The 21,804-nt window shown below is 43.7% G+C and overlaps 1 protein-coding gene across 6 annotated transcripts in view; it reads right to left on the minus strand.

Annotated features, from left to right (window-relative positions):
* LDB2 (LIM domain binding 2) overlaps positions 1-21,804 on the minus strand; it is a 241,628-nt gene that overhangs the window by 125,956 nt on the left and 93,868 nt on the right. For 5 of the 6 annotated variants that reach the window (XM_081876410.1, XM_081876409.1, XM_081876413.1 and 2 more), the window contains exon 2: positions 8,658-8,760. In XM_081876410.1, coding sequence (XP_081732536.1) covers positions 8,658-8,760 — 103 coding nt within the window. Of the gene's footprint in view, positions 1-8,650; positions 8,761-21,804 lie in introns of all 6 variants that reach the window. The other variant, XM_081876414.1, reaches the window with a different exon arrangement.

Below are 21,804 nucleotides of genomic sequence, written 5' to 3' on the forward strand. Positions count from 1 at the left end.
GACTGAGCAATGGGAGCACACCCAGTTGCGGGGATTCGAACTACCGATCTTCTGATCAGCAAGTCCTAGGCTCTGTGGTTTAACCCACAGCGCCAGACGGTGGTAAATTGGAAGATAATTTATTCCTTGTAGTCGTCTGCAATGGGATACAAATGAGACAACTTACAGAGGTCCACATGGGAAGGCAAGTCGGTAAAAGAATTGGTGAGATGGGTTTGGGCACAATCCGAACCCTGCATGGAAAGGGTGGGAGGGGGAAAGAGGAAGCCCATTGTGCCAGACGGCAGCTGGCACAGTGGTTAGCCCAAGTTCTTGATGCCAGCTCAAAAAAGGATTGGCTTGCACCTTTAGTCAGCTATCTAAATGAACATATATGGCAGAGCGAAGTGCAACATTCAGTACCCAAGATTTGAGTCTCCCAGTCTCAGATTTTCTTGAAGGCAGGCATCAGTTGGGTTGTCCTTGTAATTTTTTTTAATGGGGGGGGGGGAGATGACAGGCACTCCCTTCACCTATGGAGGAGCTTTTCTGAAGGTTTTGTTTTGCTCAAGTTGGTGCTGTGTGTCTGTGTGTGTGTGTGTGTGTGTGTGTGAGAGAGGGGGGGTAATGATGATTATGATGATGATAATGTTTATACCCCGCCCATCTGGCTGGGTTTCCCCAGCCACTCTAGGCGGCTTATAGCACATAAAAAATTGTAAAACATTACACATTAAAAACTTCCCTAAATAGGGTTGCCTTTAGGTAAAGGTAAAGGGACCCCTGACCATTAGGTCCAGTCGTGGCCGACTCTAGGGTTGCGGCGCTCATCTCGCTTTATTGGCCGAGGGAGCCAGCGTACAGGTTCCGGGTCATGTGGCCAGCATGACTAAGCCGCTTCTGGAGAACCAGAGCAGCACACGGAAACGCCGTTTACCTTCCCGCTGGAGTGGTACCTATTTATCTACTTGCACTGGTGTGCTTTCGAACAGCTAGGTTGGCAGGAGCAGGGACCGAGCAACGGGAGCTCACCCCGTCGCGGGGATTCGATCCGCCAATCTTCTGATCGGCAAGTCCTAGGCTCTGTGGTTTAACCCACAGCGCCAAAAGTCAGATAGTTGTTTATTCTTTGACATCTGGTGGGAGGGTGTTCCACAGGGCGGGCACCACTACCGAGAAGGCCCTCTGCCTGGTTCCCTTTAACCTCACTTCTCGCAGGGAGGGAACCGCCAGAAGGCCCTCGGAGCTGGACCTCAGTGTCTGGCTGAACGATGGGGGTGGAGATGCTCCTTCAGGTATACTGGGCCAAGGCCGTTTAGGGCTTTAAAGGTCAGCACCAACACTTTGAATTGTGCTCGAAAACGTACCAGGAGCCACGGGTGTCCACTTCTAGTTACCAGTCTATTTGCCACATTCTAGATTAGTTGTAGTTTCCAAGTCACCTTCAAAGGTATCTCTACATAGAGTGCATTGCAGTAGTCCAAGCGGGAGATAACTAGAGCATACATCACTCTGGCGAGACAGTCTGCAGGCAGGTAGGGTCTCAGCCGGTATACCAGATGGAGCTGGTAGACAGCTGCCATGGGCACAGAATTGACCTGCACATCCATGGACAGCTGTGAGTCCAAAATGACCCCTAGGCTGCACACCTGGTCCTTCAGGGGCCATGAATGGTGTATGTGTTTGTGTAGAAGGTATGTTTCTATGGTCTGCTGTATTTATAAAGCGAGATGAGCACCGCAACCCCACCGTCGGTCACGACTGGACCTAATGGTCAAAGGTCCCTTTACCTTTACCTTTTTACTAACCGAGATCACAATATGACAACTAAGGCTGCAATCCTACATGCCCCTATTTAGAAGTCCTATATGGAATTTACTGAATAAATAAGCTTATTTTGGTCTTAGGTCATATATAAATTAATAATTAGATTACTGGAGCACTGGACTAGTGGTTCCTGAGCAAAATTGTGTTTGTGGAGGAGATGGAAAATAAATGTCTTTGCTTTACATTTTTTTTAAAAAAAATAAATCACAATTTGAGAACTATGTATTTTGCGGAGCTCCGATAGTTGAAGGCCATAACATAACATAACATACAAGATCTAGGCGCTGGTGACATAGAGAATGGAATCTCTTAGGTTCTAGTACCCATAGAAACTCCACAATGCTAAATCCAATACACGACATGAGTTCTTGTAGCATTTATAATGCTTAACCAAAGAGCATGATCAAAACAAAATAAAAAAATTCCTTCCAGTAGCACCTTAAAGACCAACTAAGTTAGTTCTTGGTATGAGCTTTCGTGTGCATGCACACTTCTTCAGATACACGTGGTATGAGCACACGAAAGCTCATACCAAGAACTAACTTAGTTGGTCTTTAAGGTGCTACTGGAAGGAATTTTTTTATTTTGTTTTGACTATGGCAGACCAACACGGCTACCTATCTGTAATAAACAGCATGATGTTTTTCTCCATGGTTCCTTTTTAAACATGTACTATTTTTTTTAAAAAAAAAAAAAAACTTATTTAAATTGTAAAAATAAAAATGTTTTTATCCACTGACAAGTTAAGATGCAGTCCTAATTCTGTCAAGGCAGCATCAGGACTTAATGGGGAGGTGGGAACCCCCCCCCCCAATATTCTGTCTCCAACCCTGCCATTCATATGCCCCAGGGCAGGAGGGCCCCCTGAAAACCTTGTCATTTTGCAACTCCAGTTCCCAGACTAGCCCAGAAAATAAGCCCAGATTGAGTCCCCAGAACTTGTTTTTCACCTCCACCAAGCTAAGCAGTTGGCTCCTTACCTCTCTCGCCCTGACCTAGCCACTGTGATCCATGCGACGGTCACCTCCAGACCGGATTATTGTAACTCGCTCTACGTGGGGCTGCCCTTGAGACTGACCCAGAAACTCCAGCGGGTGCAGAATGCCGCGGCGAGACTCCTTACAGGGTCCTCGCTGCGAGATCACATTCACTCGGTGTACTGGCTCCCGGTGGAGTACAGGATCAGGTTTAAGGTGCTGGTTTTAACCTTTAAAGCCCTATACGGCCTAGGACCCTCGTACCTACAGTACCGCCTCTCCTGGTATGTCCCATGGTCTTCAAACAAAAACATCTTGGAGGTCCCGGGTAACAGAGAGGTTAGGCTGGCCTCAACCAGAGTCAGGGCTTTTTCGGCTGTGGCCCCGATCTGGTGGAACGCTCTGTCACAAGAGACTAGGGCCCTGCGGGACTTGACATCTTTCCGCAGGGCCTGCAAGACAGAGCTGTTCCACCAGGCCTTTGGCCAAGGAACAGTCTGACCCCCTCTCTCCTTCTGTAATCCTCATAGAACTCTAGCCCAATGGTGGCCATTAATTCGATTTGAACTGATTTTATAATGAATTGATTTTAGAATGCTGTGTTATTTTACTGTTGTTAGCCGCTCTGAGCTCGGCTTTGGCTGGGGAGGGCGGGATATAAATTATTATTATTATTATTATTATTATTATTATTATTATTATTAGGAGCAGGTCCAGCTTAGGATCCAGTCAGGGGCATAGGAAGGGGGTGTGGTGGGGACGGTCCGCCCTGGGTGTCATCACTGAGGGGGGTGACAAAATGCCAGGCGACACTCACCACAGGGCCTGCAGCACACCTGAGCCACGTGTCTCTCCTGGTGTGATGGCCTGGGCATCAGATTCAGAGGCTGAACCTGAGGAATCCCAGCCTGCACAGGAGTCCCTGCCTCCAGGACCGGCTGAGCCGGGGTTGGGTCTTGAACCTGAAGGGCCCTCACCTGTGCCGGATCCTCAGGAGCAGACACCAGCTGAGTCTGCTCTGGCTCCTGAGGTGATGGAGGACCCATTGCCTGCAGGTGCTCCACTCTCAGCTCCGTCAGGGGAAGGTGAGGTTGCCTCTGGGTCCAGTAACCCTCCAGCCTCTCCTGAGCTGCAGAGGCTCAGGGCAGAGAGGCAGAGGGAACTAAGTTCTCGCAGGAGGAGTGCTCGCCTCCAGGCCAGGAGAGGTGAGTCACCTGTGGACAGGAGCTGCCCTGTGCCTCAGGGCAGATAAAAGCCGGTCAGCCTAGTCCCAGGTTGCGGGAGCAGCATTGTTGGCAACCTGTTCCTGCCGGCACCCTGTCCTGCTCTTCTGCCAGAGTTCCTGACCTCACCTGACTCCTTGCTTCAGCCTCCATACCACACCCTTGACCTCGGACTGGACTTGGACCACGCCGCACTGTAACTCCCCGGGACCAGCACACCTGGGAGTGACACGGTGGCTTGGGCACCTGCAGGTTCTGCGCTGCCATAAATGGTCTGCCCGCTGCCTCCCCATCAGCTGTAGGGTGGCTGAATGGGAGGAGGCAGGCAGACTCCTCGGAGGCCCCACAGAGCCTCCTGCCCTGGCTGGCCCCGCGGGCAGCTGACCCCACCCCTGCGCCGCCCCAGGCGCCTGATCAGCTTGCTCCACCGCTGGATCCTGTGAAGCTCCCATTCCTTTCCCCATATCAGAGATTTGTGATAGCTAGTACAAGTGGTCGCTTGTGTCTGCCTGCATCTAGGGCAGGTGCATTAAGAGGTTGAGGGGTGCCTGGCCCCCCAAGTGCTAGAAAGGCTGCTTGAGCAGGGTGGAAGAACAGCCCCTTCTGTGCAGTAAGTCTGGGCAGCAGTGGCAGAGTCGCTCTGTTGCTATGACTTAAGTATTTAACTGATTCACATCATCATGAAACAAGGCAGATTAAAAACTTACAAAGCCATGCAGCAAATACTTTCCAACACATTCAGTCGGAACAATCCTCGTTTCTTTTCTCTCCCTCTCTCCCACCTGCAACACCTTCATGTTTTGAGTTCAACATCTTGGAAGATTCTTACATTTCTTGTAGTGACTGGCTGTCAGTGCATCATCCACACACATTTAATTCATTTTATCAGTTATCTCTGGGTGTTTGTTTGACAAGTGCTGCCTCTTTCCGGAGGAGCCAAAGGAAAAGCTACTATGAACACCATTTAAAGGATTATTGTTGACAGAATTACTATTTCTCGCGTTTCAAAGCAAGTGATAACTGTACAGACCTTCAAATTACAGCCTCCAGCAAAACTGGTAGTGGCTGATCTGTCCCAATTAGGTTGAGTCAACTTGTCAGATATCAAATTTGCTAGTTGTATTATCAGTCTAAGAGGCAAAGATATATCAGTAAAAAAGCAATTAATGTCCAGTTAGATTGGACAGGGCTGTGCTTCTGCAAAACAGGGCCGCTACATACGAAAGAATTTGTCAAAGAGTAAAAAAGATTCCTGTCGCCACAACTAATTTCTAATGACTGTGCTGTCTGCTAAATGTGGAGAGTTCAAAACAGAGCAAGCCTGTAAACCGAAGCCTTGACTGAAAGATGAAATAATTGCAGGACCCCCTTGAGAGCTGGTGATCTAAGAACAAATTGTTGTTGTGATTTGTACAGCTTTTGTTTTCTCCTTAACTGGGGAAGCTCAATTCAGACGAGGACCGACAATGGCAATGGAGGCTTCCGTCTTCTTGTTCATGTTCTTTTTTTTAAAAAAAATTACTTATGTTTGTGTGTGTTATATACAAATGTATAGTTAAGCAAATCGTATTTAATATGCCCATAATTATGGCTCTGTTTGTTTGGTGATTCAAATGCAACAAAAATGTTAACCAATTATTCCTTACAAGAGCTACTAATTGTATCCTTCCCTTCCATAACTACTTCAGTCAGTTACATTTATTCATTATTATTATATCCCATAATTCCCTGCTTTGAGGTCAATTATTCCAGCAACATCTGTTGATGGTGGGGGCATCTGTTGACCCGAATTTAGATCAGGGGTAGCCAACAAGGTGCTCTTCAAATGCCCTTCAACTCACCATCATCTCCATCTAGCACAGTCAGTGGTCATGGATGATGGGAGTTGTAGTCAAACAACATCCAAGGGGGTCACAGGTTCGCCACCCCTCACTCAGGGGTTCTACCTTCTTGGACCATCAATAACATATTTGCTTCTTTGCTGACATTATATTGGGTTCTTCCATTTGTGTCAGAACTAGCAATGAACCAATTCTTTCTGCATAGCTTGCGGCAAGCTTTAACAAGTCCAAAAGTTTATTAGTCAGTCAAGCGTTAGCCTAACAGGATTTGACCCCCGGAGCCCAACAGGCCCAGAGTCCTCTTCAGTTGTTCTCTCCTCCTCACACAACCACAACTGTGTTGTGTCTGCTGATCCTCCTCCACAATTGTGTGCTCATGCTATGGATATTAGGGATAAATGCCCGAAGCGGGGTGCCTGCTGTGTGCCCACACAAATCAGAATTCACCAGCTGCCCACACAATTCAGAATCCTAGTTGCTTTTAATTTGCACAGGGAGCCTCCACCCTTATAGCAGGCACACCCAATATGTGGGTGGCTGGGAAGGGGGCTGGCAGGAGAGATGGATTCAGGGTCAGAATCACATGAGAGGAGAACAGGAGGCACCTATGTAAGGTCAGGCATCCCCAAACTCGGCCCTCCAGATGTTTTGGGACTACAACTCCCATCATCCCTAGCTAACAGGACCAGTGGTCAGGGATGATGGGAGTTGTAGTCCCAAAACAACCGGAGGGCCGAGTCTGGGGATGCCTGCTTTAGGTTCTACAAACCAATATCAGCTCATGTTGTCATGAGCGTCTCCACCCCCATCGTTCTACCCGGACACTGAGGTCCAGCACTGAAGGCCTTCTGGCAGTTCCCTCACTGCAAGAAGCCAAGTTACAGGGAACCAGGCAGAGGGCCTTCTTGGTAGTGGCACCCGCCCTGTGGAACGCCCTCCCACCAGATGTCAAAGAGAACAACAACTACCAGACTTTTAGAAGACATCTGAAGGCAGCCCTGTTTAGGGAAGCTTTTAATGTTTGATGTATTACACTATTTTAATATTTTGTTGGAAGCCGCCCAGAGTGGCTGGGGAAGCCCAGCCAGATGGGTGGGGTATAAATAAATTATTATTATTATTATTATTATTATTATTATTATTATTATTATTCAGGCCTATTCTTCTAACTCAAAATCCCCACCCACTTCCAGAATTCCATACCCTCCAAGCGTCCCAGAATTATAAAAGTCATCCCAGCTTCTGATTTGATCCCGGAATGTCCCTATTTCCCCCTCCAGTGCCGCTGCCGAACTTGGGGAGGAAAATGAGCCGGCACTTGTCCTGAGCGGCAGGAGCAGTGGCAGCATCCCTTGATCTCTCCATGGCCACCACAGCCGTTCTCCTCTCTTGGGCAGATCCGAGTGGCTGCTGGAGAGCAGGTGAAGAGGAGGAGAGGCTGACGCCACCACAATCGGCCCTCGCATGATACGCCGGCTCTGAGGTGGAGGCAGAGGGCAGGGGTACCCTGGGCGGAAAGAAAGGAGGAGCTGTGCGGAACAAAATGAGTCCATCTTTCGTTTTTTGAAAAATGCTTTACAGCGGACGCTGGGGTCGTGAACGTGATCCGTGCGGGATGCATGTTCACAACCCTGTCTGCACACGCGTGGGTTGCAATCCGGCATTTCTGCGCATGCGCAAAGTGCGATTTAGCGCTTCTGCTCATGCGCGACCGACGAAACCCGGAAATAACCCGTTCCGGTACTTCCAGGTTTCGCCGGTCTGCAACCCAAAAAAACACAACCTGAAGCAGCTGTAACCTGAGGTATAACTGTATGCATCACCGTCTAATTTTGCCCCTTTCTAAAATTTATCTGCTGGTGAATGCTTTTCTTTTTTGTAAATCTACCAAAGAATAAAACCAAACAAAACCGGGATTAATGAGTTTTCTCAGGACGGTGTAGGGGGGGGTGCCATATCCCGTTGGTGTGCTGGTGGTGGACTCCCCCTTCTTCTGATAGGAAACGCTGTGCTGAGGGGGCAAAAAATGGGGGACTGAGGGTCAGTTGCAGCAGAGTGAGAAATGTCCCTATTTTCATCTGAGGAACGTTGGAGGGTATGGTATTCTATGCTCAATCATTCCCAGGTAACCGTTTAATCAAACATCTCCCTAGCACAGTGCCCCACACCCTCCCAAAAAAAAAGAGAGAGAGAAGAAAGGCTTATTTTATATTTTTCTATCATACCCATTTCTCTGAAGAGACTCAAAATGAAATCCAATAGATATTCAAATTAGCAAATTGACAGTATCCATTTAAGAAAATTCAGCAGCACAAAACTAACAAAGGACTGAGACAGCAAAATCTTAAAACTAACTAAAGATTTAAATAAAACAACTACCAGGTCTTTATAAGTATAGCAATGGGCCGTGGTCAGCAAGGCAATCCAGAAGATTTAGCACAAGGCCCCAGACGACGATCAGAGCATGAGTATGTATTTCAAAATGCCTATTTTTCTGAGCAAAAGGTTTCATCTGTATCCCACCGATCATCCAAGGGGTTGTTTCATTTTATTCTCAAACCTGTGACACCGTTTAAGAGCAAGTGACTTTCCCAAGTTAGCGTCGTAGCTGAGCAAAAAAAGTTGAAGTCTAAAGTTGAAGTCTAATGCTCTAAAGCTGAAGTCTAATGCTCTTCTCCACGGCAAGCTATTATTTGCAACTCGATACACACTGAAACGAGTGTCATGACAGTGGCATGCTTAAGCTGCGCTCTGAGACTGTATAAATACAACGAAGCAGAAGTGAATATTATAATGCATTTGCCTCTTACTGTATCGCTTTGGTCCATCTTCCAAACAAAATGAAAGAGTTAAGGTTGCATCATCTTCAAAAAACTCCGTTGCAAAGGCATCCCACCAGAGGTTGTCACTGTCCTATGAGGGAAGAAATCATTCTTTTAACAGAAAGAAATCAGTTGTAATTTCCCTTCTTTTCCCCCTTCAAGTGCACTTTCTTTTTAAAATATATTCTCAGCGAAGAAAAATTATGAAAAACTATTGTAAGTAATTCAGTATGGCTGGGTATTGAAAAGAAGAATCTCATTTGCAAACGTGTAGAAATAAGCACCTTCCGTAAAACAGCAATTCTGCATTAAATCAAAACACAATTTAAGACACAAACTCAACCAATTTTTGGCATCCCTCAACTTCAAAGTTTGGCTTAATTTTTGGTTAAGCCTGGTCACATAGTGTTTTGCCCAGGATTGTAAAAACTGTATTTTTTTACAAAATACAGTTGTTTCCACAAAAATTACCTCACACCATCAGTTCTACCATATCACTTTGTCCCCACGATCTGTTCCTGTGGTGCATAAGGTAAGGTTGCTAAGTCATTTTTTTTTATTTAAAAAAAAACTTTAAAAATAAATAGTATATTTAATTTTATATAATATTTATTTTATATTTATAAATAATCTGCCACTGAACAATGTAAAATCACACTAGAATAAGCACTGCACTAACAATGTAATAACACTTTAAATGGTGTTATCAGCATCGTAAGTACTATTATTTCTTTTTATTTATTAAATTTCTATAGTGCCCTTCATCCGAGGGTCACAGGGCGATTATACAATATAAAAACACAAAAATATATAACATAGTATCAAACAAACAAAATAACCCCACACAGTTATTATTTGTCACTACTAGTAAATTATTATTATTATTAATTATTATTTATTGCTACCACTACCAACCACATATTTCTGCAATTATTGCATCCAAGACCTAACCACCCCACCGCCCCTTAAAAACAATGAAAATTACAATGATAATCTCAAGATTAGAATCCCAAATTCAGTGATTTTCCCTACTAATTGGCCTCCTTGAGAAAAGAATATTAATGACACACACACACCCTTCAGAAAAAAATTATTTCCAGACAATTATTTCCCTTTGTGAATTTCACTTCCATCTTAGAAGACAGCCACAGTGAAATAATTCCTGATCAGCTTAGGGCTGTGATACGTCCTGATCTCAATTGACGTCCGAGGGGAAAGGCAGAGTTTTGTTTTAAAAAAACAAAACCAAACAAAAAACTCAACAATTTCGTGGTGTCCTGGTTTTTACTTTTCAAAATATGGCAACCCTAGATCAGCTCCGAAGCATAAATTTTCTAAACCTGGACAGTGCATTGTCAATCGAACTTTTGAGATACCAAAACTCTCTCTCTCTCTCTCTCCACAAAGTATATGGGTGATATCCAGCACTTTCCCCTCCTAAAAAAATGTTTAGGGGTACTCTCCTTTTCCTACTCATATTGAAATACTGCCCCTCAATGAGGCCAAACTTCAATTCACAAAATATTTAGGGGTATGAGTCCCCCCACGTCCCACCCCCAGAAAAAAGCACCGGTGATATCCAACATTTCCTGACAGGACTAACCGCCCACCCCACCAAATATGCTTCAGACGATGTTGTTGTTATTGCTGTTGTTATATTTATTTACACCCCTTTTTTCCGTGATGGGACTCAAGGTGGCTTACACATAAAAGTGAAAACATAAAAACAATTTTATTTTTTAATATAATTTTTATCGGGTTTTTCATCTTTAACAAGATTACATCTTATAGTATAATCACAAAATAAATTCCCAGCCGCCCCCCCCCCCCCACTCCCAACAATTTTCCCCAACTTCCCTTTCTGGTTTGTAACATATTAACTTGTCCTGCTTGTTATCTGTCCCTAAGTATAGTAATCTTTACATTAACCATTGTTATATTCTTATCCTTTTAACCTCATCTTTATATTTTCTACAATTGTTTTGCTGGTTGTAAATGTTTTTAGTCAAACCCTGCTAGTGAGTCCATTTCCTTACATTGTTTCTGTAAATACAACATAAAAGGTTCCCAGTCTTTTTTTAAGTTTCTATTTTCCCAATCTTTAAGTCTTTTAGTTAGCTTTGCCATTTCAGAATATTCCATCAGTTTTTCTTGCCATTGGTCCTTTGTTAGTATTTCATCAGTTTTCCATCTTTGGGCTAGTAGACTCCTAGCCGCTGTTGTGGCATACATAAATAATTTTTTTTAATCTTTTGTGTGTCGAGGTCCCCAAGCCACCCACTAAATAAATCACAATTCACACAGAATTTTTGTTTATGGTTTTTGGCATAATTTTGGCCACAACTTTATTAAAAGACATAATGTGAGTGGTTGCTTAAGCATTGGTTACGACTCTCTGTTCCCGTCCAGGTTCCAGCAAAAGCCAGTAAGGGAAAAACATATTGGGGAGAGAATGGGGCTAGGCACCATACCATCACCCCTCCCCACATGCTCCCAGGGGCTTGCATGGCCCTAGCCCCTTGCCTGGGATACGGACAAATGTATGGCAAACCCCTGGATTCCTTTAATGGAATTCCCTTGCAGCAGCAGCATTGGAGGGGCAGGCACAGCCAATCCATACCCCTCCACCAACCAAGTTTTAACCAATGTCTAACCGCAACCTTACAAGTTGTGACGATTTGCTATGCAGTAGGCAAAAACCAAATGGCACCAGCCAATCTGCCAAATGGACAAAATTCCTACCAGGCCCCTGCTCCAAAAGCAGACGACCCCATGACAGGCATAGCAAGGTGTCAGGGAACTGACATCGGAGCGAGAGGTGGAGGCAAGGCTCTCAAGCGATGCAGGAGAGGGGCCCAGCAGAGGAGAAGGAAATCAGCGCAACACCAGTAGAGAAGGGAGGGAGATGGAGGATTCGGAGAGGGGTCTCCAAGACTCTTCGCCCGAAACTAGTGGGGAGAGCACGGGCACGCCTCTGCCCACTCCTTCCCTGCGCAGAAGATTTCCGCGCAGGGAGAGTAGGAGGAGACTTGGCGTCAAACAGCTTCTTTGCTGGAAGAGGCTCAAGAAACGCCCACTGACGGATTCTGCGAGCGACTGATCGGCCACGGAGTGAAGGGCTGTCAGCCGAGACAAGGTTAACCAGGCAAGCTAGCCAGCAGCGATGGTAACTTACGCACAAGCAACCCCTTATAACCATTACACAAGGTCAAACACAACAGCCCTAAATTAGGGAGGGTGGGCGGGTGATCCGATGCAGAAAGAGAGACCGAAAAAGCTGCGTGCCAAGAATATATGACCTTGGGGCTAATCCTCTAAATGGTAACATCAAAATCTCCCCAACAACCCAAATTGGTCCAATCACAGTCATGGTCATCCAAATGGTCCCGCCCAGTAACCAAGAGGGGGTGACCCCACCGCAACACATGCTCTCCACGTAGAGAACACGCTTTGGCAAATCTTGATCTGAAATGCCTAGCAAAAAGGCTTCTGGTCTCTTAACAAAGGTTATCTTAAACATCCTTTTCAATTCATTATAAATCATTTCGCATAAAAATAATTTTAAAACATTTAACCCAGGGGTTATCAACCTGGTCCCTACTGCCCACTAGTGGGTGTTTCAAGATTCTAGGTGGGCGGTAGCGGGTTCTACGGCACAAGCTGAATCCTCCTTCCATCGAGAACTGGTGGGCGGTAAGGAAATTTTACCATCAAGAAAGATGCATTAGTGGGCAGTAGGTATAAAAAGGTTGACTACCCCTGATTTAAACAATGATAGAAGTAAAACTGTACACGTATATTTAAACTATTAAAATTGTAATGACTGAGGAGGGCTTACATAAAAAGGACTTTACCATAAAGTTGAACATCCAACTAGAGTATTGACAGCCATTAAGACTATCACCTTGCCAACAAAGGTCCGTGTAGTTAAAGCTCTGGTTTTCCCAGTAGTGAAGGAAATCAGCCCTGAGTGGTCACTGGAAGGACAGATCCTGAAGCTGAGACTCCAATATTTTGGCCACCACATGAGAAGAGAAGACTCCCTGGAAAAGACCCTGATGTTGGGAAAGATGGAGGGCACAAGGAGAAGGGGACGACAGAGGACGAGATGGTTGGATAGTGTTCTCGAAGCTACCAGCATGAGTTTGACCAAACTGCGGGAGACAGTGGAAGACAGGAGTGCCTGGCGTGCTCTGGTCCATGGGGTCACGAAGAGTCGGACACGACTAAACAACAATAACACAATTCCCGCTGGTGGCAGACCTCTTTGGGCATCTAAGAGACTAGATGGCATCAATGAATGTACCTCTGCACCTCATTCTGAATGTGTGATGCTGTGGGTACAAGTGTGAAGGCCTGGGGGTAGGGGGAGAAAAAATTGGATGAGAAAGCTTTCCCCCCCCCCATTTCTCCCCACCCAAAGTCTTAATTTCCTCCCAAAACAGTTGAGAAAAGTGCATAGTGAAATATTTTATTTGAGAAAGATGAATAAGATGAGAATAAGACAAGGTGTCCCAAAATGATTCACATAAATTGGGAAGACATTTCGGGACACCGGTGTGTAGAATCAGATCGTTCCAATTCCTGTACGCCAAGGACAAGCAAGTCCCGAAAATGACAATCCTCAAATGCAAGAGGAAGATGCATTTTTAGGGGGCACTACCATCGTCACAAGAGAAGGGAGTAGGAATCGGTGCCTTTTTGCCTGTGGCCATTGTAGGTGGATATGTTTCTGTCTTCTTGAACAGGCCCTAAGAGACTGGGAGTGGAAGGAAGTCATAGTAACACGAAGGAGCTGAAAAATATGCCTAAAGTATATTTTAAACTTTTGAACATTGCAGAGCACAGAACCTAACCAGGAATGCAGTCTGGGATTCTGCCAAACATATTGTAACATGGTGACAAGTTCTTTGCACAACACAGCCTCTGATTCCTTCTGCTTCTTATCTGCTTTAGGTTCTTCCATCTTCTGAAGCATATAAAAGAAACTGGCCTATGTTTGGAAATGCTCAAATCAAAAAATGAACTGATATGCTAAAAGGTAGAGAAGCTTTTTTCAATCCAGCTAAACCTTCAATTTTTAGAAGTCCATGGTAACAAATATGAAGAAACAGAAACTGATAGTGATGCTCTGAGGCTGATCAAGTTCCATGTAGTCTTTCCCAGCACTTTTGAATGAAAATAGGTGCTTTGTGGTTGCTTAACGCTGAAGAAGAGATAATGATTTTCAAAATGCATATTATTATTATTATTATTATTATTATTATTATTAATATTGATAGGTTCTTTTTTATTATTGTTTTTTGCCCGATCCTCATAAGTTGGCAAAACCAAAGACACATTAGTTCCTTGCAGTTCAGTTGCTCGTTGCTCCATTTTTAACAAAGCATTCAAAAGGTCATTTGAATTTGTAAATATTGACTGAATAAAATGTACCATTGATATACCAAACATTATAATTTTGTGGGCAAACCAATTTATACATTTTGTGTTCCTAAAGTAACAATGTGGCTATTGGTCATATTTTTGTGTTTTTATATTGTTAAACCACCCTGTGATCCTAGGATAGAAATTTGACAAATAAAAATAAATAAATAAATGATAAAATAAAGTGAAGGGTGCTAAAAATAAGCAAGTATTGCATATCTTTCCATTAGCCACAAATTTCCGTTTGCAATATAAACTTGATCCTCGCCCCGCAACCCATGGCTTCAAAACTTCCAGAGAGTTTACACCTCTAGGTGTGGGTCTTTCAGCTAGTCACTGGAAGATTCTCAGAGTCAGTCAGTCAGTTTGATTGGGCTTTGTGAACTGTTGGGAATTACAGTTTCCGATATCCCAAAAGCCCAGAAAAGACTGTTTATGTATGCGACAACAGCTGCAAGGATGCTACTAGCCCAAAGATGGAAAGAACCAACAGTTCCGACCAAGGAAGATTGGCAAATCAAATTGCTGGACTATGCTGAAATGGCAAAACTGACTGGGAAACTCAGGAATCAAGAAGATAAGGACTTTAAAAAAGAATGGGGGGAAATTTTAATTTACTTAGCAGACCATTGTAAACAACAACAACAACAAGTTAGCTGGACTGTAAAAATAACTGGTAAAGAAACGAAAAATATGGACAAATTAGAGAAATGGAAAATGTGGAGAATGTAATGAGATGTAGTTTCAGAAGAATTATTTTAAGGACCCATGCAGGGGACGGGGGGAAGTTGCGAGATTCAGAGAATCTCGTATAGGGATATGGTAAAAGCTTTTTCTTATTATTATTTTGGATTTGTTTTTGTCAAAACCAATAAAAATATTTATTAAAAAATAAAAGAGAACTGTTGGGCAGATGTTATCAAACTGTGATTGTGGAAGAGTCGAAAGTATATGTATTTGGTACTGCTCTTGATTTGATTTGTTTCCACACTTACACACCCTCACAATTAAGATCAAGTTCATTAGGACAAAGATCAAATTTATCAAAAAGGCTAAAAAGGCCCTCCCTTACAGCTCAGCATCTCTGTAATATGGCGCAGGTTTGAATGATGCAAAGGGAAAATCAGTACCGGTAAGTGGTCTGCTAAACCGCACAGCAGCTTTCAAGTGATGGTTCCGCAGCAGAGTTTGAGAACTTCTGTCCCAGGGGAAACAAAACTCGCACGGCTTCTGGTCAAGTCATGTATTTCTTGCTTTCATTTATGCATAAATATAAAAATTCTAGTGGCTGGAAAGTGTAGTAATTCAATTATGGAGTTCTACATGGAAAAAAGTATAAACATCCATTTTCTATTGCAATTTGAAAGCCATCCCAGATTTTTAATCAGATGTTTTCGGCATGCTTTAAATCAAGAAGAAGAAAAAGAAGAAGAGAAACTGAAGTCAGTTGACTGCAAAAAGTTCGGTAGGGAAGGCCTATTCCCAATTAGAATCATATGTTCTGATATTTGCCAGGATGCCAAATGGCATTCGGAGCCAAATGGTGTAGGAAACCAAAGCGGGGTGGGTGGGGAAGTATAATTATAAGGAGGAAAGACGGTTTTTAAAATTCCACTTTTCCAACAAAGAGTCAAGGCTCTTCCCCCCCCCCCCCCAGGCACCCTCAACTCAGGCACTGACAGGTTACCTGGGATTTTGGCAAAGTAATTATTTTCCATTTCAGCAATAATGAGATATTACCATGGCAACACTCCTTTCACATAGCACACTCCTGCTCTCAAACGTTGAAATAATGGACCAAAAAATTAATACTTTGAAAAGTACTTTAAAAATGCATTTAAAGCAGAGGACAAAAGGAAGGAAAGAGCAGAAGAAACTACACAGAAGGGTCAGGAAAGGAGAAGTGACCAGTGATCTTTGACATCTACTACACGTCAATTTTTCTTCCATAAAAAATGCACTCCATTTAGTCCATGTTAATTTTTTTCCTTTTATTTTCTGTCATGAATTTTCTTCAAATAAAAATTATTTAGAGGATTTTTAGAGAAATGCTGGATTTCATTGTTACCGTATTTCGAAACGTCTGAATGCTGGATGATGCAGAATTACTCTGCACTGCTGATATAAAGTTTGACTGTTAAAACTGTTAAATTACCCCCATATTTTTTTTCTTTTGCAATTTCAGCTTAATGCATTAATATGAAGAAGTTGCCTCTTTAAGAGCTCTTTACTGCAATCATGCTCTCATTGTGAGTCATGGGTAACAACTGTGGACTTTAAATGTACAGTCATACCTCATGTTATGTCCGCTTCATGTTATGTTCTTTCAGGTTACGTCCCGCGGCGACCCAGAGGTACCGGAAAGGGTTACTTCCAGGTTTCGCCACTTGTGCATGCGCAGAAACGCAAAATGACATCATGCGCATGCGCAGAAGCGGTGAATAGAAACCCGTGAGTGCGTAGACGCACCACTGCGGGTTGCGCTCTTTTCATGTTGCAAACGGGCCTCCGGAATGGATCCCGTTCTCAACCAGAGGTACCACCCAAATGGCACAGCCTGTCAGTTCTTTGGGGTCTGGTTACAGGCAGACATGTTTCCAGTGTGCATCTACATGCAGAAGGCTGTTTACCCTTGCTGGATGAGGCCAAGGCAAAAGGTCTTTAAGACCATGAAGGTCACATTTGGTGATTTCCCGAGGAGGCTACTACTGATGCACTATGTGAGGGGCAACCCTTGTTGGTGGTACAGTTGTACCTTGGAAGCCGAATGCCTTGGCTTCCAAACAAATCGGCTCCCAAACGATTGAAACCCGGAAGTGAGTGTTCCAGTTTTCTAATGATTTTCGAAAGCCAAACGTCTGGCACGGCTTCCAATTGGTCCTGCAGCCAATTGGAAGCCGCGCTTTGGTTTTCGAATGGTTCCGGGAGTCGAATGGACTCCCGGAACGCATTCTGTTCGAGAACCAAGGTACCACTGTATCTGTACGATTTGCCCTACAAATAAATAATAATAATCCTGGGGAAAGAATGGCAATTTTCATCATGAAAATGCGACGGGGAAACAATGCCAAGTGCCTCCTGCCCTAGCACTGTGGATCGAAGTGTTCTCCTATTCTGTTTTTAAAGCGGGAAATATGATTGTGGGTGTCCTTCTTGGGTTGGGGGGCCATCTGTGACAGATGCTTTAGCTGAGATTCTGGCATTGCAAGTTGTTGGACTAATTGATCCTTGGAGATCCCTTCTAATTCTACAATTCCACTATTCTATGCTTCTGTTCCACTTAACTTGGCTCTTGCATTGTTGAAAATGGCCAGACTATTTCAAGAATTATCATTATGTTTTGTTAAGAATAAAAACAAATTATGGATTTTAATAAGCACTGGGTTTGGGGGAGGAATACATATGTAAACTTTATTTCAAAGCCCGATGTGTAAGAGGAGCTAGTTTTGTGGTGAAATATGCATGCCAAAGGTCTCAGTAACATTACTTTTAAAAAGGGTAAATAACTGACTTGTGTCAAGAGCTAGGGTTCATAGAGCATATATATATTTTTAAAAAGCAACTACAACAAATGCTCTTAATTTTTTCCCCTTTAGTTTGGTTTTGCTTTTGCAAATTGGGTTCTCCTTCATGGAGAGCACGTGTTGCGGTGGGAGCAACCATGACATCCCCTGTTGCCGGGCGGGTTAGTTTGGATGGCCACGAATTTGACTGGGCACTCCCAATGTTGCTGGGGGACATTGATGGTTGCAATTTTGTTGGATTGATGAGGGTGCTATATAGGTCCCTGTGCGCAGCGTTGAGCTTCCTCTTTTCACAGCGCACATCGGATTACCCGCCCGTTGTTGTTGTTTTTGTTGTTTAGTCGTTTAGTCATGTCCGACTCTACATGACCCCATGGACCAGAGCACGCCAGGCACTCCTGTCTTCCACTGCCTCCCGCAGTTTGGTCAAACTCATGCTGATAGCTTCGAGAATACTATCCAACCATCTCGTCCTCTGTCGTCCCCTTCTCCTTTTGCCATCAATCTTTCCCAACATCAGGGTCTTTTCCAGGGAGTCTTCTCTTCTCATGACGTGGCCAAAGTATTGGAGTCTCAGCTTCAGGATCTGTCCTTCCAGTGAGCACTCAGGGCTGATTTCCTTAAGAATGGAGAGGTTTGATCTTCTTGCAGTCCATGGGACTCTCAAGAGTCTCCTCCAGCACCATAATTCAAAAGCATCAATTCTTCGGCGATCAGCCTTCTTTATGGGCCAGCTCTCACTTCCATCCATCACTACTGGGAAAACCATAGCTTTAACTATACGGACCTTTGTTGGCAAGGTGATGTCTCTGCTTTTTAAGATGCTGTCTAGGTTTGCCATTGCTTTTCTCCCAAGAAGCAGGGGTCTTTTAATTTCGTGGCTGCTGTCACCATCTGCAGTGATCATGGAGCCCAAGAAAGTAAAATCTCACACTGCCTCCATTTCTTCCCCTTCTGTTTGCCAGGAGGTGATGGGACCAGTGGCCATGATCTTAGGGTTTGTTGGTGCTGACCTTGCTATGCCTGTCATGGGGTCGTCTGCTTTGGGGTAGGGTCCTGGTAGGTAGCCAATTTGGCTGATTGGCTGGGGCCATTTGGGTTTGCCTACTGCGTAGCAAGTCGTCACAGCTTGTAAGGTTGCGGTTAGGCATTGTCTAATTTTTTGGTTGGTGGAGGGGTAAGGGTTGGCTGTGCCTGCCCCTCCAATGCTGCTGCTGCAAGGGAATTCCGTTAAAGGAATCCAGGGTCTCGCCATGCTTTTGTCCGTATCCCTGACAACGGGCTAGGGCCATGCCAGAGCCCCAGGGAGCATTTGGGGAGAGGTGTGAGTCTGACACCCAGCTCCATTTTCTCCCCAAAATTGTTTACCCTTACTGACTTCCACACAGGTGTGGTTGTCAGTTCTGTTCCTACCTCCAAGTGGGAACAGATAGTCACTAACCAATGGCTAAGCAACCACTCACATACTGTAATTCAATAAAGTTGTGGCCAAAATTATGCCAAAAACCAAAACAAAAATGATGTGTGAACCATGTTTTTATTCAGGGGTGTCTTGGGGCTCCTTGACACGCAATTCAATCTTGAGCACATCCAATTGCAAGTCTTTGAAACTTATCCCTTATCACACGTGAACTGAAATCTTTGGGGCCTATCCCAAAATCTGAAGCAGCAGCCTGGATTATATTCCTGCTGATCATTGTTCCACATATCTCTTGATATGGCTTGGCTTGAGCGCCAATGCTTGCTTCATATCGTTTTGGAGAATGGCTAGATGCCATCTCTGGAACAATGTCTGTTTAAACAGGCAGCAAGATCTGAAGGCTTGGCGTGAGGAGCAATGTGTTTTCTATTTAACGATACTCATCCAGTTTCTTGCCAGAAAATCTACTTGATACTCAGAGCACAACACCAGTTTTGTAAGTGCCTTATTAATTAACTTACATTTTTGTTTAGGTTCCAACTTGGAATCCATCTGAGCTTTCTGCAAGAAAGATGGTTCCAGGTTTCATTTAAAAAAAGAAAAACAAAATCCTGAATCGGCACTATATGAAATCTCTCAAAGCACTCTGAGATATCGCCTGTAATTCTCTGTGCATGTAATTCTGTGTGCATTCTCACTAGTAAACTAAAATGACAGCTTGGGATCACCTGGTGAAATGGATTGACAATAAGTACCGGCAGAAAAAACGAAGTACTTCTTCAACAATGAATACTTAAATTAATTCTCGCAATAGTGCCTAATCTATATGATTTTTAAAGAAAGGAATTGATTCCTTTTGAGGGATTAGGTTTATGAATGGCTATTCACTGTGGTAACAAAACTGAACTTCCTTGTTGAGAATAACTGTGCGTATGAATACCTGGTATGAAAACAGAGAATGGCTGTCTCTTTATGCCCTATTTGTGTGCTTGCCCCAAAAAGGCAATTTCAAGGGGGATTTATGTTTCCGGAAATGTCAGTATGATTACTCTGACATTTAGACAAATCAACCCATTAAAGACTTAACCTCAAGTATTGTGTGAACTTTTTTATTTTTAAAAAGAATACCACTGAGAGAAATAATCAAGTGCTTGAAACAAGCTACCCTTTCAGGGAGTAAATAATCTTATTGCATGCAATCTGGCTTGTTGCACCACCATATTCTGGCAACGGAAACTACTGCAGCAGTACTCTATAATGCAATGGAAAAAATGGAACATATTTCCGGAACAGACACTCTGCACATTCAGAGACAGTAATACTTTTCTGAGACTGATAAAATGGCATGGTGAACATGCCATCAGGAAGTATAAAAAATGCACAAAATAGCCTTTTCTTGGTTTATTCCCACTTAGGTTTGCTAAGTCTCTTTCAAACAGGAAATCTTCCAAATGGCAAAATCTAAAATGCAACGTCAGGGAGGATGTAGCGCAGGGGTCAGCAAACTTTTTCAGCAGGGAGCCAGTCCTCAGACCTTTTGGGGGGGGGCAGACTATATTTTGAAGAAAACAATGAACCAATTCCTATGCCCCACAAATAACCCAGAGATGCATTCTAAATAAAAACATACATTCTACTCATGTAAGAACACCAGGCAGGCCCCACAAATAACCCAGAGATGCATTTTAAATAAAGGACACATTCTACTCATGCAAAAACATGCTGATGTCCACAGCCAGATTTAAAAGGCAATTGGGCTGGATCCGGCCCCTGGGCCTCAGTTTGCCTACACATGATGTAGCCCTGTTGTTTTGCTAGATCCACTAAGGTGAAACTGTCTATTGTAAGAACAAAAAGGGTTATTACTCTACCTACCTACCCCAAATGGCACCTGTTAAGCTTGCAACATGTCATTATGCTGAGAATTAGGTTTTATCTGTTTTGATTTGTGAGAAACTGAGTCAGAACATGATATGAGTAGGACTACGCCGGAGGAGGGACAACTCCACAGAATGCACAGAATTCTTGGCAGCAATGCAACCTCTCTTATACCACAGAGTCCTGCCTTTATTTATTACGAAGCCATAGATCTAGATAGACATATGATGGGCAACACTGAAGAAAGGTTGGTTTCCAATACGCTTTGACTCCTTACAATTCAGGGCCGCAGACAGGCAAGAGGAGAATGAATTATCTGCTACTCGGAACCAACAATAACCTGAGTTGCTAAATGAAAGCATATGTCACAGACCAAGCTATTTTTGATTTGGTGTGCCTTTCCCCCAGTGGATTGAAGGTGATGTTATTGTTTTTAAATCACATATGTGTAGAATAGAATAGAACAGGACTAGAAAAGAACTGGGGGAAACTGTAATCAAAAATGACATCTCCAAGATGACAAGACAGCATATAGTGAAGTCACCAGGTTTATAAAGCTATTAGCTTATCTTCTACAACATTTACAATGAAATCCCATAGATGCCTACCAAGAAGTAAGTCTCATTGGGGTTTACTCCCAGGTAAGTTGCCATAGCACTGCAGTCTTACTTTGGTGCTTTGGAATAGAGTAAGATTTTTTTGTCTGAAATGCTTTGGAGGCTCTCCAACTTGACTCAGAGTCTAAATCCAGATTCAGAAAAATAAAGCTTCATGCTTATCCCAGTCACTTTGGGAAAATAAAAATGGCCATATTTTTCTCCTATCTGACGGAAATGCATGAAATTCGCAGGCATATTAACCCCTCCTAAGTGAATATTGTATGCCA

This window comes from Podarcis erhardii (genome assembly GCF_964252035.2).
Source record: "Podarcis erhardii genome assembly, chromosome: 9".
NCBI classification, from domain to species: Eukaryota; Metazoa; Chordata; class Lepidosauria; order Squamata; family Lacertidae; genus Podarcis; species Podarcis erhardii.